Below are 15,466 nucleotides of genomic sequence, written 5' to 3'. Positions count from 1 at the left end.
TTTTTCCTGTCATGAGAATGTGGTGTATGTGGCTACTAACAGTTGTCGTCTCTTTTGCCTGCTACTGCATTGGATTGGTTAACAAAAACTGAGTTCCTGTGCACGGAGGCGGGGTTATAGAGAAGGCTAAGTAGCACTGCAGACCACATTTCCGTTATCAGTGGGGACTACAATCTGACCACTATGTACCAAACTCGGAAAAGTGGACTTTGGCCCGCTGTAAACCACTTTATGCCTATGCAGGCCTATCCACAGGAGAGGAATTTTCCAGTCCCTCTCCTGCAGTATCCGGAAACTGAGACTGTGAGCGTGCGCAGTGTCAGATTTTCCCGGAGGAGTCTTTCACATACTCTGATGCGGTTGGGATCTAACTCACAAGGACAGAGGATATTGCTACCATTGTCCCTGCAAGTTACAATTAGTACATAATGGGGATATTTCCCTAAAATTGAAAATATTCATTGCAATACGGACCACTGTGCCGCGATTAATAATACGTAGGCCCCTAAATGAGGAATAAGGACTGAAAAGAGCTGTAAAAATTAGCATTGCATAATCCCATCATTCTTGACGTACGTAGTAACAATATAGGGTACCTCAATATCGGTGATCACGCTGAGCTCCAGTACCAGGTATAGGTTACCCTATTAACCCTTATGTGCAACATTCCCACTGGGTTATGACACATCCAATTCAGGAAGCTGCAGCCTTTCAATAAAAGCAGGCTGAAAGGCCTGTGGAAATTTAAATCACACAGACATGAAACATCTTCACAGTCTACACATGTTTCGGAAGAGGAAACTTCGGAGGATGATTCCTCACATTCTGGGTCTACATACAGAGATGAGGATGAAGGTCCCAGCTCGGTAGATATACCTGAGCTAATTAATGCTATGAAAGCCATTTTATGCTTAGAGGAGGCAGCAGAGCCTCTGTTAAAATCCAAGGCACCTGTGTTTAAACGTCCCAAAACGGTCAGAACTGAATTTCTGGAATCAGAGCAGCTGACGGAAATCATGCAAGAGGCTTGGGTGACACCTAGTAAGAAGTTCAGAATTCCTAAAAAATGGAATTCTCATTATCCTCTTCCGGCTGGGGATTGTTTAAAAAGGGAGATTGCTCCGAAAATAGTTACGCATGTGATTCGGTTGGAGCGTAAATCTACATTACCTTTGCCTTCAACATCATTAATGATATAATGGATAGAAAAATGTATTATTTTCTAAAAACGTTTTTTTCCTTATCAGGGACAGTGGTGAGGCCGGCCATGGCTTCAGCCTGAATGGCAAAAGCAGTGGCGGCCTGGGCTGATGCATTGGAAGACAACCTTTCATTGGGTGTAGAGAACAAAAGTCCCATATTGCACATATTAAACAAGCAGCTGTCTTTATGGAAGAAGCAGCCTTGGATATGGGTATAGTAGCTTCTCAGGCATCAGCCTCAGCAGTAGTAGCACGCAGAGCTGTCTGGTTACGTACATGGAAGGCTGACTCAGAGTCCAAAAAGGTACTAGAGTCTTTGCCTTTTACTAGAGATATTCTTTTTGGTAAATAATGAAACAACACTCTGGAGTCAGAAGCAGAAAGTGAAGTTTCCCTCTACCTACAAGTCTAAACCTAGGTTTCCAGCTCTTCGGTCCTTTCAGACCCAAGGAAAAGTGAAAGTAAAGGGTTACGGCAAACCGTCCCAATCGGATAAGTCTGGAAAGACTAAAAAGCATTGGGCTAGCAGAGGGCCTGCTTCCGAACCAGGGGATAAGCCATCAGCCATCAGTCAATTACCCCCCCCCCCCCCCGCAAAGATTTATTTGTACAAACCCATCCTCAGTGGAAATGAAGGCCAGGGCTTTACAGTAGGCAGTTCAGAAGTTGCTACAATCAGGGCTGGTAGTACTTGTCCCGCCTGCACAGCAGGGATAAGATTTCTATTCCAACCTGTCTCTAGTACAGAAACCGAATGGGTCATACCGGCCCATTCTCAATGCTCTAAACAAATTTATTTGGGTGCCTCATTTTCATATGGAGACTTTACGATTCATTATCTTGACTATGGAGCCTGCGGATTATATGGTACCCCTAGATATCCAGGATGCTTACCTGCATGTACCTATAGTGCCGTCCCATCAGTGCTATCTCAGGTTGCTGTCCTCCGGCAACATTTTCAATTTCAGGCTCTACCATTTGGACTGGCTACAGCTCTAAGGGTATTTACCAAAATTATGGTGGTGATGGCGTCTTATCGCCGTTGTCAGGGGATAAGAATTTTCCCATACCTGGACAACCTGTTAATGCTGGCTCAGTCCCAGGAAGCTCTCCTGAGCCATGTACAACTGACAATAGCCTGTTTACAAAGCCATGGCTGGCTCATAAATTGGGTGAAGTCATCCCTGGTTCCGTCACAACTCATGACGCACTTGGGGGCTGTATTGGATTCCAGGCTTCAGAGAGTTTTTCTACCTCTGAACAAAATATCCACATTACAGACAAGGATTCAGGAGCTACTACACAGTTGAAGAGTATCTATTAATGTAGCAAAGCGAGTGATGTGATCTATAGTGTCAGCATTCAACATGGTGGAATATACTCAATTCCACTCGAGGCCCCTTCAACGTCTGATTCTTTCCAGATGGAATGAACTACATCAGACGATAAAAACGGAGGTAGTTAGCCTGGTGGCTGCAGACATCCCATCTGGGCAAAGGGCGACCCTTTTGGATCTCGGAGTGGGAGGTTCTGACAACGGACGCCAGTCTTCAGGGCTGGGGAGCTATGTCTGAAAAACTGCTGCTTCCAGGGGCAGTGGACCAGGGAGGAAAGTTGCCTGCCGATAAATATATTGGTACTTCGGGCCATATATATATGGCATGCACTCAGGCAAAGGACATACTTCAAGGAAAACTGGTTCAGATGCGCTTGGACAATGCAGCGGCAGTAGCATACCTCAGTCATCAGGGAAGAACTCGCAGCCCACAGGCAATGAAGGAGGTAAGCCGCACGTTAAGGTAGGCACAACATCATCCAGCCTTGTCCGCAGTGTTTGTTCCGGGAGTCGTAAACTGGGAAGCTGATTTTCTCAGTTGACACGCCATTCATGTAAACGAATGGGCTTTACACCCAGAGGTCTTCCAGATTCCATAAAAAAAGTGGGGACTGCCATAGATAGACCTCATGGCTTCTCGTCAGAACAACAAAGTTCCCGCGTACGTGTCAAGGACAAGGGATCCCAAAGCGATCTTCGTGGATGCTCTGTCAGTGAGATGGGACTTTCATCTAGCCTATGTGTTTCCACCAATCGCCCTGTTGATCAGGGTGATTCGGAAAGTCAAACAAGGAAAGGGCGCCGTGATACTAATAGCTTCGGCATGGCCCAGAAGACATTGGTACACAGATCTGCAGAGGCTGTCTGTTGAGTCTTCGTTTCTACTGCCTCAACGTCCAGATCTACTGTCTCAAGGTCCTTGTCATTACAAGCACTTGGATCGGCTGTCTTTGATGGCATGGCTCTTGAGACATCCATCCTGAAAGCAAAAGGATTTTTAAAACAGGTAATTCAAACAATGCTTAGTGCAACCGTCCTCAGCTCGCATTTATTGCAGGATGTGACATGCTTATATTCAATGGTGCAGTGCCAGGAAGCTTGACCCTGGGTCTTTTAGAGTTTTTAGAGTCCTAGCATTCCTTCAGGCAGGAATGGACAAAGGTCTCCGTGTGGCTTCCTTGAGAGTTCAGGTGTCAGCATTGACTGACTGTATGGGTTCAAAAGAAAATTGCTAACCTACAGGATGTTCGCACTTTCTTCCAAGGAATACTTCACATCCAACTTCCTTTGGTTCCTCCTACAGCTCCTTGGGACCTACATTTAGTATTAAAGGCGCTTCAAGTTGCTTCATTTGAACCACTGAGTCAAATGGATCTTAAATGGTTGACAGCTAAATTTCTCTTTCTACTGGCTATTGCTTAAGCTAGAAGAGTTTCAGATTTAGGGGCACTGTTATGTCGCCCTCCATTTATGATTTTTTTTATCCAGATAGAGCTGTTCTTAGAACCAAATCTAGATATCTTCCTTAGGTGGTCTCCAAGTTACACCTTAACAAAGAAATTGTAGTTCTGGCTTTCCAAGGGCCGGACCTTTCTGTGGGAGATGCATCATTGGACGTAGTCCGTGCTTTAAGGATCTACGTGGATCGTACCAGTGCCATCAGACAGACAGATACTCTTTGTTCTCTACGGATTTCACGAGAGGATGGCCTGCTGACCAGACACTGGCTAGGTGGCTTCGGATGACTATTTCAGAAGCATATTCTCAAGCTGATCTCCCTGTTCCGGCTAATGTCTCTGCTCATTCTACTCGTAAGGTAGGTTCTTCATGGGCAGCACAACGTGGTGCCTCAGCTGAGCAGATATGTAAGGTAGCCACATGGTCTTCCATTAACACATTCATTAGACATTATGCCTTTGATACCTTTGCCTCTCATGACGCTGCATTCGGGCAAAGGATTCTCCTGTCCAATCAGGAGTGTCCCCTCCACTAAAATTGCTTTGGGACATCCCAATGTTTTCCTGTGGATACCACTGTGGACCCTGCAGGAAAAATAAGTAGTTATGGTAGACTTATCGTCTATAACTTTATTTCTCCGAAGTCCACAGTATGCACAGGGATCCCACCCTGATGCACCTGATTTGAGGATCCTTACACTGGAAGTGTGTGTATGTGTTCTTCTCGCCTGATTAGGGCTCTCAATGATGCTCCGGCCTTGAGCTTTGGAAAATAACTGAATTGCCTGAGCCAGGAGGAAGGGATATAGGAGACTGGCCCGTTGCATTCTGGGAGGCCGAAAGCTTTGATTGATTGGTGCCATTCCACGGACGCTACCTCATACCCCCAATGTTATCCTGTGGATACTGTGAACTTCAGAGAAATAGAGTTATCAACGGTATGTCTATCATAACTGCTTATTTTCTGATTTGTTTAGGTTATATATCCACTCACCTCAAAGACCTCTTTGGTACATTAACAGTTGCGTCAGATTATATTTACAAAGCATATTGTACCCTATTAACTAGTGAATAGAATATTTCTAGGTTACTTTTCCCAAGAGCTCCATTGGACGGCTTTTCTGCAACTCTCTCATCCAGTATTGTGAATGGAAACAAATAATCCCTAATTCTTCATTGGGTGTCATTGTGATACCTATGTTTTACCTATGGTTTAATACTGAAAAAACTGTAAACTTTTTTTAATTCTGCTTGTTCATTAGACTGACAATTATTGATTTTATACAATTTCAATATCGGCGCATTCCTGAAAATATTCCCTTTCCCTACAGACGCAGTATGCAGAGCGTCTGAATATCGACAATCCTTTGGTCATGGATGCTTGTACAAGAAACCAGGGGTGCCAAATGAAACCTAAATTATCACTGAAAAAAGAAGTAAGTTACAGCTGCTGTATCTTTGATTGCTGGGTGCACAAAATAGCATTGTGCTTTCCTACATATACAGATACTGTACATTGTATTGAATGATCCCTCTCCGGGCATTCTCCCTGCACAAGATGGGAGAGTGGGGACTTTTGTTTCATTTACTATTTATTGGTTCCTTATTGTTCCGTTATATGCTTCAAATTTATGGATACTTGAAATATTGTTTGTGCCAGGGTATAAGGGCTGTTTATGTTCAGGTGACTTTCTTTTAACTTGTGGCACTTTATAGAATCTAGAATTATTTGTAACTAGTACATACTATGGAATCTGGAATTTCTTTACCTTAAAATGCCCAGATTACAATATACAGTAGCAGAATTAAACTGGGTTTCCACTATTTACTTACCACATTACACTGTACATAATTTTTCCAACTTTTTATTGCTTTATCCTTTATTGCTATTTCTTAGAACCTGATAATACACACTAGTGATGTCATTTTGTTATTGACAATGACGCATTGCTGATCTTGTGTACAGTTTCATGTAGAAATTGTGTTTTCTGTTCCTATATCAAACGGCAAAGAAAATATCAACTATACCCAATGATCTACAGTGCTTCACTTTTTCCACATTTTGTTATATTACTGCCTTATTCCTAAATGGATTTTTCTGCTGCGGGGGACACTGGGCTCCACAGGGAATGACATTGGGAGTGTAGAGTAGGATCTTGATCCGAGGCACCAACAGGCTCAAAGCTTTGACTGTTCCCAGAATGCATAGCAACGCCTCCTCTATAACCCTGCCTCCGCGCACAGGAGCTCAGTTTTGTAGTTGGTGCCATGCAGTAAGCAGGTATACAACAGTCAGCGCTGTGCATTTTACAGGACACTTAAGTATTCTACATGTCTGCTGACAGTGTTAGTTAAGACATAGTGCATTTAGTCAGGGTTATATAGTACAAGTACCCTGTGATATACATCCAGTCTTTACTGTGCATTGTTATATCTATTGATTGTATAGCTATACATAGTACTACTCTGTATTGCTAGTCCAGTGCAGTTTTATTGCATGTCATAATTTCTGCATTGTGCAATGTGACTATGTGTATGTGTGTGTGTGTGTGTGTGTGCATATAGCTGCTGTGTGACCTCCATTTCGTGTATCTCACTCAGATTGCTATCCCTATATTCTATAACCTGAGGGGCTTAGTGCATCAGGTTTATCATTTAATATAGGTAGTTCACAGGATATACTCAGTGTGTATTTTTCTCTGTGATTTTTAGTCACGATATACCTCTTGAATCCCCTGTTTGTGCTGATACACTACACAGGGGGTTCTTGTCCGGTATTGTGCTGCTGATATTGTACTGTGTTGCCTTGCGTTGAGCTTTCGGATATGTCAGCTACAAAGGGCAATGATGCTGGGGCTGATCCCACAGTGCGTGGTGGTGACGCTGCAGACACATTTGAGAAAAACAGCAGTTGAGGGTTCAGGTTCTGGGGGATCCTTACCCCCAAGTGGGACTGTAGTAATGGGGGTTCAAAATTACCCACCTTGGGCTACCTTCTCCACGCTATTGAATATGCTGGTAACTAGACTAACGCCCCCTATGGGACCTCCTGTGCCAGTACAACCGTTTATGGTCCCCACGGTTAACCCGCCATGGGCAGATCAATTGTCTGCTCAGTTACAGCAATTGAACCAATCACGGACTACTCAAAAGTCTAACCCTCGCCCGCCTAAGACCAAGGGGTCCTCTAAGCGGGCCATTACTTCCTCACAATCCACCAACGTCCCACACTCCTAGTCTGATGAGGATGGCGTTTATACTGACCCCACAGATTCTGATCCCGACGCTTCTGATGGGGAATCTATTTCACAGGTGGATGTTCCTGAGTTGTTGGAGGCTTTCCGGACCATTCTTCAAATTACTGATGACCCGGAGCCTGATGCTGCCCCTAAGAAACCGGACAGGTTTAAACGTCAGAAAGTGGTTAAACAAGTTTTACTTCATTCTGACCAATTAGTTGACATACGTCAGGAGTCCACTCACGGCGGATCTAAGTAAAAATTGGGAGACACCCCCGCCAGTGGGTTCGCAAGTAGCGCTGCTGGTGGTATCCTCAGCACTGCCTGTTACTACCGTCACGTCTCTGAAAGAACCGGCGGATAAGCGTGTGGAGGGTTGTTTAAAGGTGATTTACACCCTAGCAAGTGCTGCGGATTGGCCCACCATTGCAGCGACATGGGCTGCAGAGGCTGTTGAAGCGTGGGCTCAGAAGCTGGAGGCGGAGTTGCCTTCCAACGCTTCTGATCATGCTAGACAATGTCTATTTTATATTGTCACAGCTTCTCATTACATTAAAGAGGCGGCTTCTGTTGCCGGTATTCTGGCAGCCAAGGCTTCTACTACTTCTATTTTGGCTCGCCGGATTCTCTGGTTACGGTCCTGGTCTGTGGATCTGGACTCTAAGAAAACCCTGGAGGTACTCCCTTTTAAGGGAGACATTCTTTTCAGAGAAGACCTCAACAAGATAGTGGCTGACTTAGCTTCATGCTAAAACATCATGTCTACCTAGTACTTCCTTTCGCTCCTTTCGTCCTTCAGGGAAAGCAAAGGGTCAGGTGTACCCGAAACAGGCCCGCACTTCCAAACCCAATAAGCCCAAACCCAAACGGGCCTGGGCTGCCCGTCAGCCTGCTTCCAAGACTGATAAGCCTGCCACATGACGGGGCGGGCCTCCCTCTGGGGGATCTCAGGGTGGGGGGGCCGACTTCTAGGGTTTACCCAGGAATGGTTGAAGACCACTTCCGATGCCTGGGTACAGGAAGTCGTCACTTGAGGTTACGCCGTATTCTTCAAAAATCGTCCCCCCTCATCGATTTTGGCTGACAGAAGTCCCTTCGGATCAGGTGAAGGCAAAAACTCTTCATTCGGTTGTACAGTCCCTCCTGGACACAGGAGTGGTAGTACAGGTGCCCCTGGCTCAGAGAGGCAAGGGGTACTATTTACCGCTGTTTCTAGTCCCGAAACCGAATGGGTCATCCCGGCACATTCTCAACCTCAAGTCCTTGAACAAATTTGTGAAGGTCTCCAAGTTTCGTATGGAAACTCTTCGCTCTATTGTTCTGGCCTTGGAACCTGGGGATTAGATGGTCTCCCTGGACATACAGAATGCTACCTGCATATTCCCATTGCAATGTCTCATCAGCAATACCTGAGGTTTGCGGTTGGCAACCTCCATTACCAATTTCGGGCGTTACTTTTTGGTTTGATCACAGCTCCACGAGTCTTCGCCAAGGTCAAGGTGGTAATGACTCTGTGCTCCGCCGTCAAGGGGTCAGGATCCTACCGTACCTGGACGACTTGTTGATCCTGGCAAATTCCCCAGAAATTCTCCTACGCCATCTGGATCTTGCGCTCCAGTTTCTGCAAGCCCGCGAGTGGCTCATCAACTGGAAGAAATCTTCCCTGGTCCCTGCTCAGAGCATGGTGCACCTGGGGGCGTTGTTGGACACTCACAACCAGTGGTTGTTTTTGTCTCAGGAGAAAGTCCTGAAGCTTCAGCACAGGATTCGATGCTTCCTATCTCGTCCGCAAGTGTCGATACATTCGGCAATGCAAGTGCTAGGTCTCCTGGTGTTGGCTTTCAACATGGTGGAGTACGCTCAATTCCATTCCCACCCTCTGCAGACGCTGATTCTTGCCAAGTGGGACGGCCTGCCTCACCGGATCAGGTCTCAAATGATCTCCTTGTCTCCGGAGGTCCGTCTGTCACTGAGCTGGTGGCTTCAGGACCAACGATTGAGCAGGGGTCGTCCCTTCTGGATCTCCAACTGGGTCCTTCTGACGACGGATGCCAGTCTGAGAGGTTGGGGTGCGGTGTTGGAGCAACACTCCCTTCAGGGTTGGTGGACCAAGGAGGAGTCTCTCTTCCCGATAAACATTCTGGAATTGCGGGCAGTGTTCAACTCATTGAACTTGGCCCAGCATTTAATACAGAACAGACCTGTTCAAGTACAGTCAGACAACGCCACCACGGTGGCGTACATCAATCATCAAGGCGGCACTCGAAGCCGCATGGCAATGAGGGAAGTATCAAGGATTCTTCAGTGGGCGGAACGCCATCTGCCAGTCATATCGGCAGTATTCATTCCAGGGGTCCTAAACTGGGAAGCGGACTTTCTCAGTCGTCAGGACGTACACGCCGGAGAGTGGGGCCTCCATCCAGAAGTGTTTCATCTCCTCGTGGACAGGTGGGGCCTTCCAGATGTGGACCTGATGGCGTCTCGACACAATCACAAGGTTCCAGTCTTCGGAGCAAGGACATGGGATCCTCAAACAGCGTCCGTGGACGCACTGGCAATTCCATGGATCTTTCAGCTGCCATACGTGTTCCCTCCGGTGTCACTCCTGCTTCTGATCGCTCCCGCGTGGCCCAGACGGCATTGGTTCTCAGACCTTCAGGGTCTCTCGATAGAGCGTCCCCTTCTACTTACACAGCGCCCAGATCTCCTTGTTCAGGCCCCTGTGTATATCAGGATTTAGCCCGGTTGGCTTTGACGGCGTGGCTCTTGAAGCTTCCGTCTTAAGTGCCAAAGGTTTTTCCGAGGCGGTCATTCAAACTATGTTGAAGGCCCTGAAACCGGCTTCTGTTCGGATTCACCATAGGGTCTGGAATTCTAACTTTGCTTGGTGCACATCTAACAATCATGACGCTTACAAGTTTAGTACGGCCAAACTTTTGGCCTTTCTACAGCAGGGCCTGGATTTGGGCTTTGTCTGGCCTCCATCAAGGTTCATATTTCTGCCTTGTCGGTTTGGTTCCAGAGGAAAATTGCGACGTTACCTTATGTACATACGTTCACTCAGGGTGTGTTGCGGATTCAACCTCCCTATGTCCCGCCTGTGGCCCCTTGGGACTTGTCGGTGGTTTTGGAGGCCTTGCAAAGGTCTCCGTTTGATCCTCTTGAATCTGCAGACCTTAAGTGGCTTTCTCTTATGGTGTTGTTTCTAATGGCTATTGCCTCTGCTAGACGGGTGTCATATTTGGGTGCCTTATCTTGTAGGTCACCATATCTGATTTTTCACCGTGAACGGGCGTTTCTTAGAACACGTCCCAGGTATTTACCTATGGTGGTGTCTTCTTTCCACCTTAATCAGGAGATTATGGTTCCGGCCTTTGCCTCTCCTGAATTATCTTCCAAAGAGCGGTCTTTGGATGTGGTACGGGCTCTCCGTATCTACGTGAAGAGAACTGCCTCCATCAGGAAGTCGGATTCTCTCTTTGTTCTGTTTATTTTTCACAAAGTGGCTGGCCTGCTCACAAGCAGACCTTGGAAGGTCAAAAAAAGAAGAAAAAAGGATTCCCTATATTGGACACACTTGGACTATGTTATTTTCATAAAGTCAAATATCTATCATGATAGATGACCACAAATCTAAAATATAACTTTTTTATTGGGATCTTTAAAACATAAGCGAAATATGGTGCATGTGAATAAATTGTGAAAACATATTAAAGTGAATTAAAAAGCTTAGTCACTGTAATTATTGTGTTTATTCACTATCTCCAGTATCTAAACAATGTTGCAATATCTGTAGCAATGCTAGTTGCCTTATGTCTGATAATGATACCTTTGTATCTAGGAGTGAAATGCTCCTATTATAATTTCATTATGCCACCACTATTAAAATTTGTATTCCATATTTGCAGTGTGCGCATCACTGACTAATGATACTTGGGTGGTAGACCATTCTTTAATTGCCTCCTGTTATTAGGAATTTGCTGCTCCTAAGAGAGTTCCTTGTGCTGCTGCTCTCTATACATGAAGCATGAAATTATTCAGGATGCTCTGTTCTATACAGCAATGAACCTTTATAATTCATGTATCACCACCAATTATACACACATGTGACGTATGGGGAAGTTTTATATATCACATTCCACATAGTTTTTTAATGTACTATTGACATTAGAGCAGTTATTTTTAGTGTTAGAATTACAATGCTCTTTTTCTGTGTGGTTCTAATCCACACTCATTGATTTATCTGTCCACGCCAATCGCACACACGTGTGTGAAATGTATTATAAGGTTTCTCCATCGTCCTAGTGGATGCTGGGGTTCCTGAAAGGACCATGGGGAATAGCGGCTCCGCAGGAGACAGGGCACAAAAAGTAAAGCTTTTTCAGATCAGGTGGTGTGCACTGGCTCCTCCCCCTATGACCCTCCTCCAGACTCCAGTTAGATTTTTGTGCCCGGCCGAGAAGGGTGCAATCTAGGTGGCTCTCCTAAAGAGCTGCTTAGACAAAGTTTAGCTAGGTTTTTTATTTTACAGTGATTCCTGCTGGCAACAGGATCACTGCAGCGAGGGACTGAGGGGAGAAGGAGTCAACTCACCTGCGTGCAGGATGGATTGGCTTCTTGGCTACTGGACATCAAGCTCCAGAGGGACGATCACAGGTACAGCCTGGATGGTCACCGGAGCCGCGCCGCCGGCCCCCTTGCAGATGCTGAAGTCAGAAGAGGTCCAGAATCGGCGGCTGAAGACTCCTGCAGTCTTCTAAAGGTAGCGCACAGCACTGCAGCTGTGCGCCATTTTCCTCTCAGCACACTTCACACGGCAGTCACTGAGGGTGCAGGGCGCTGGGAGGGGGGCGCCCTGGGAGGCAAATGAATACCTATAAAGGCTAAAAATACCTCACATATAGCCCCTAGAGGCTATATGGAGATATTTAACCCCTGCCTGATTTTTCTAAATAGCGGGAGACGAGCCCGCCAGAAAAGGGGCGGGGCCTATCTCCTCGGCACACGGCGCCATTTCCTCTCACAGCTCCGCTGGTCAGGACGGCTCCCAAGTCTCTCCCCTGCACTGCACTACAGAAACAGGGTAAAACAGAGAGGGGGGGGCAAATTTATGGCGATATTTTGATATAACAAAGCAGCTATAAGGGAGCACTTATTATAAGGCTATCCCTGATATATATATAGCGCTTTTGGTGTGTGCTGGCAAACTCTCCCTCTGTCTCCCCAAAGGGCTAGTGGGTCCTGTCTTCGTTAGGAGCATTCCCTGTGTGTCTGCTGTGTGTCGGTACGTGTGTGTCGACATGTATGAGGACGATATTGGTGTGGAGGCGGAGCAATTGCCAAATATGAGGATGTCACCCCCTAGGGAGTCGACACCAGAATGGATGCCTTTATTTATGGAACTACGGGATAGTGTCAACACGCTAAAGCAGTCGTTTGACGACATGAGGCGGCCGGACAATCAATTAGTGCCTGTCCAGGCGACTCAAACACCGTCAGGGGCTGTGAAACGCCCTTTGCCTCAGTCGGTCGACACAGACCCAGACGCAGGCACTGATTCCAGTGGTGACGGTGACGATTCAACCGTATTTTCCAGTAGGGCCACACGTTATATGATTTTGGCAATGAAGGAGGCGTTACATTTAGCTGATACTACAGGTACCACTAAACAGGGTATTATGTGGGGTGTGAAAAAACTACCTATAGTTTTTCCTGAATCAGAAGAATTAAATGACGTGTGTAATGAAGCGTGGGTTGCCCCTGATAAAAAGCTGATAATTTCAAAGAAATTATTGGCATTATACCCTTTCCCGCCAGAGGTTAGGGAGCGCTGGGAAACACCTCCTAGGGTGGACAAGGCGCTAACACGCTTATCTAAACAAGTGGCGTTACCCTCTCCTGAGACGGCCGCACTTAAAGATCCATCAGATAGGCGGATGGAAAATATCCAAAAAAGTATATACACACATGCAGGTGTTATACTACGACCAGCTGTAGCGACTGCCTGGATGGGCAGTGCTGGGGTAGTTTGGTCAGAGTCCCTGATTGAAAATATTGATACCCTGGACAGGGACAATATTTTACTGTCGTTAGAACAAATAAAGGATGCATTTCTTTATATGCGTGATGCACAGAGGGATATCTGCACACTGGCATCACGGGTAAGTGCTATGTCCATTTCGGCCAGAAGAGCTTTATGGACGCGACAGTGGACAGGCGATGCGGATTCAAAACGGCATATGGAAGTTTTGCCGTATAAAGGGGAGGAGTTATTTGGAGTCGGTCTATCAGATTTGGTGGCCACGGCTACAGCCGGGAAATCCACCTTTCTACCTCAAGTCACTCCCCAACAGAAAAAGGCACCGACTTTTCAACCGCAGCCCTTTCGTTCCTTTAAAAATAAGAGAGCAAAGGGCTATTCATATCTGCCACGAGGCAGAGGTCGAGGGAAGAGACAGCAACACGCAGCTCCTTCCCAGGAACAGAAGCCCTCCCCGGCTTCTACAAAAGCCTCAGCATGACGCTGGGGCTTCTCAAGCGGACTCGGGGACGGTGGGCGGTCGTCTCAAAAATTACAGCGCGCAGTGGGCTCACTCGCAGGTAGATCCCTGGATCCTGCAGATAATATCTCAAGGGTACAGGTTGGAATTAGAGACAGATCCACCTCGCCGTTTCCTGAAGTCTGCTTTACCAACGTCCCCCTCCGAAAGGGAGACGGTTTTGGAAGCCATTCACAAGCTGTACTCTCAGCAGGTGATAGTCAAGGTACCTCTTCTACAACAAGGGAAGGGGTATTATTCCACTCTTTTTGTGGTACCGAAGCCGGATGGCTCGGTAAGGCCTATTCTAAATCTGAAGTCCTTGAACCTGTACATAAAGAAGTTCAAGTTCAAGATGGAGTCACTCAGAGCAGTGATAGCGAACCTGGAAGAGGGGGACTTTATGGTATCCTTGGACATCAAGGATGCGTATCTCCACGTTCCAATTTACCCCTCACACCAGGGGTACCTCAGGTTCGTTGTACAAAACTGTCACTATCAGTTTCAGACGCTGCCGTTCGGATTGTCCACGGCACCTCGGATCTTTACAAAGGTAATGGCCGAGATGATGATTCTTCTTCGAAGAAAAGGCATATTAATTATCCCATACTTGGACGATCTCCTAATAAGGGCGAGGTCCAGAGAACAGCTAGAGATGGGATTAGCACTGTCTCAAGAAGTGCTAAAACAGCACGGGTGGATTCTGAATATTCCAAAATCCCAGTTAATGCCGACAACTCGTCTGCTGTTCCTAGGGATGATTCTGGACACGGTTCAGAAAAAGGTTTTTCTCCCGGAGGAAAAAGCCAAGGAGTTATCCGACCTTGTCAGGAACCTCCTAAAACCAGGAAAGGTGTCTGTACATCAATGCACAAGAGTCCTGGGAAAAATGGTGGCTTCTTACGAAGCAATTCCATTCGGCAGATTCCACGCAAGAATTTTCCAAAGGGATCTGTTGGACAAATGGTCAGGGTCGCATCTTCAGATGCACCTACGGATAACCCTGTCTCCAAGGACAAGGGTGTCTCTTCTGTGGTGGTTGCAGAGTCCTCATCTATTGGAGGGCCGCAGATTCGGCATACAGGATTGGATCCTGGTGACCACGGACGCCAGCCTGAGAGGCTGGGGAGCAGTCACACAAGGAAGAAACTTCCAGGGAGTATGGACGAGCCTGGAAACGTCTCTTCACATAAACATTCTGGAACTAAGAGCAATATACAATGCTCTAAGCCAGGCAGAACCTCTGCTTCAGGGAAAACCGGTGTTGATCCAGTCGGACAACATCACGGCAGTCGCCCATGTGAACAGACAGGGCGGCACAAGAAGCAGGAGTGCAATGGCAGAAGCTGCAAGGATTCTTCGCTGGGCAGAGAATCATGTGATAGCACTGTCAGCAGTGTTCATCCCGGGAGTGGACAACTGGGAAGCAGACTTCCTCAGCAGACACGATCTTCACCCGGGAGAGTGGGGACTTCATCCAGAAGTCTTCCACATGCTGGTAACCAGTTGGGAAAGACCAATGGTGGACATGATGGCGTCTCGCCTCAACAAAAAACTGGACAGGTATTGCGTCAGGTCAAGAGATCCGCAGGCAATAGCTGTGGACGCGCTGGTAACGCCTTGGGTGTACCAGTCGGTGTATGTGTTTCCTCCTCTGCCTCTCATACCAAAAGTATTGAGAATTATACGGCAA

The 15,466-nt window shown here is 46.7% G+C and overlaps 1 protein-coding gene across 5 annotated transcripts in view; it reads left to right on the top strand.

The window, feature by feature from the left end:
- Nucleotides 1-15,466, top strand: part of AKAP11 (A-kinase anchoring protein 11) — a 246,602-nt gene that overhangs the window by 54,663 nt on the left and 176,473 nt on the right. For all 5 annotated transcript variants that reach the window (XR_010214542.1, XR_010214538.1, XM_063952864.1 and 2 more), the window contains exon 2: nucleotides 5,327-5,431. Coding sequence is in view for 3 of the 5 variants with exons in the window: in XM_063952864.1 (XP_063808934.1) it covers nucleotides 5,369-5,431 (63 nt within the window). In the remaining 2 variants the exon portion in view is untranslated. The remainder of the gene's footprint in view (nucleotides 1-5,326; nucleotides 5,432-15,466) is intronic.

The sequence above is a fragment of the Pseudophryne corroboree genome, chromosome 2 (genome assembly GCF_028390025.1).
Source record: "Pseudophryne corroboree isolate aPseCor3 chromosome 2, aPseCor3.hap2, whole genome shotgun sequence".
In the NCBI taxonomy this organism is placed as follows: domain Eukaryota; kingdom Metazoa; phylum Chordata; class Amphibia; order Anura; family Myobatrachidae; genus Pseudophryne; species Pseudophryne corroboree.
The sequence above is the reverse complement of the archived record's forward strand: the minus strand, read 5'-3'. Positions and strand labels throughout refer to the sequence as shown.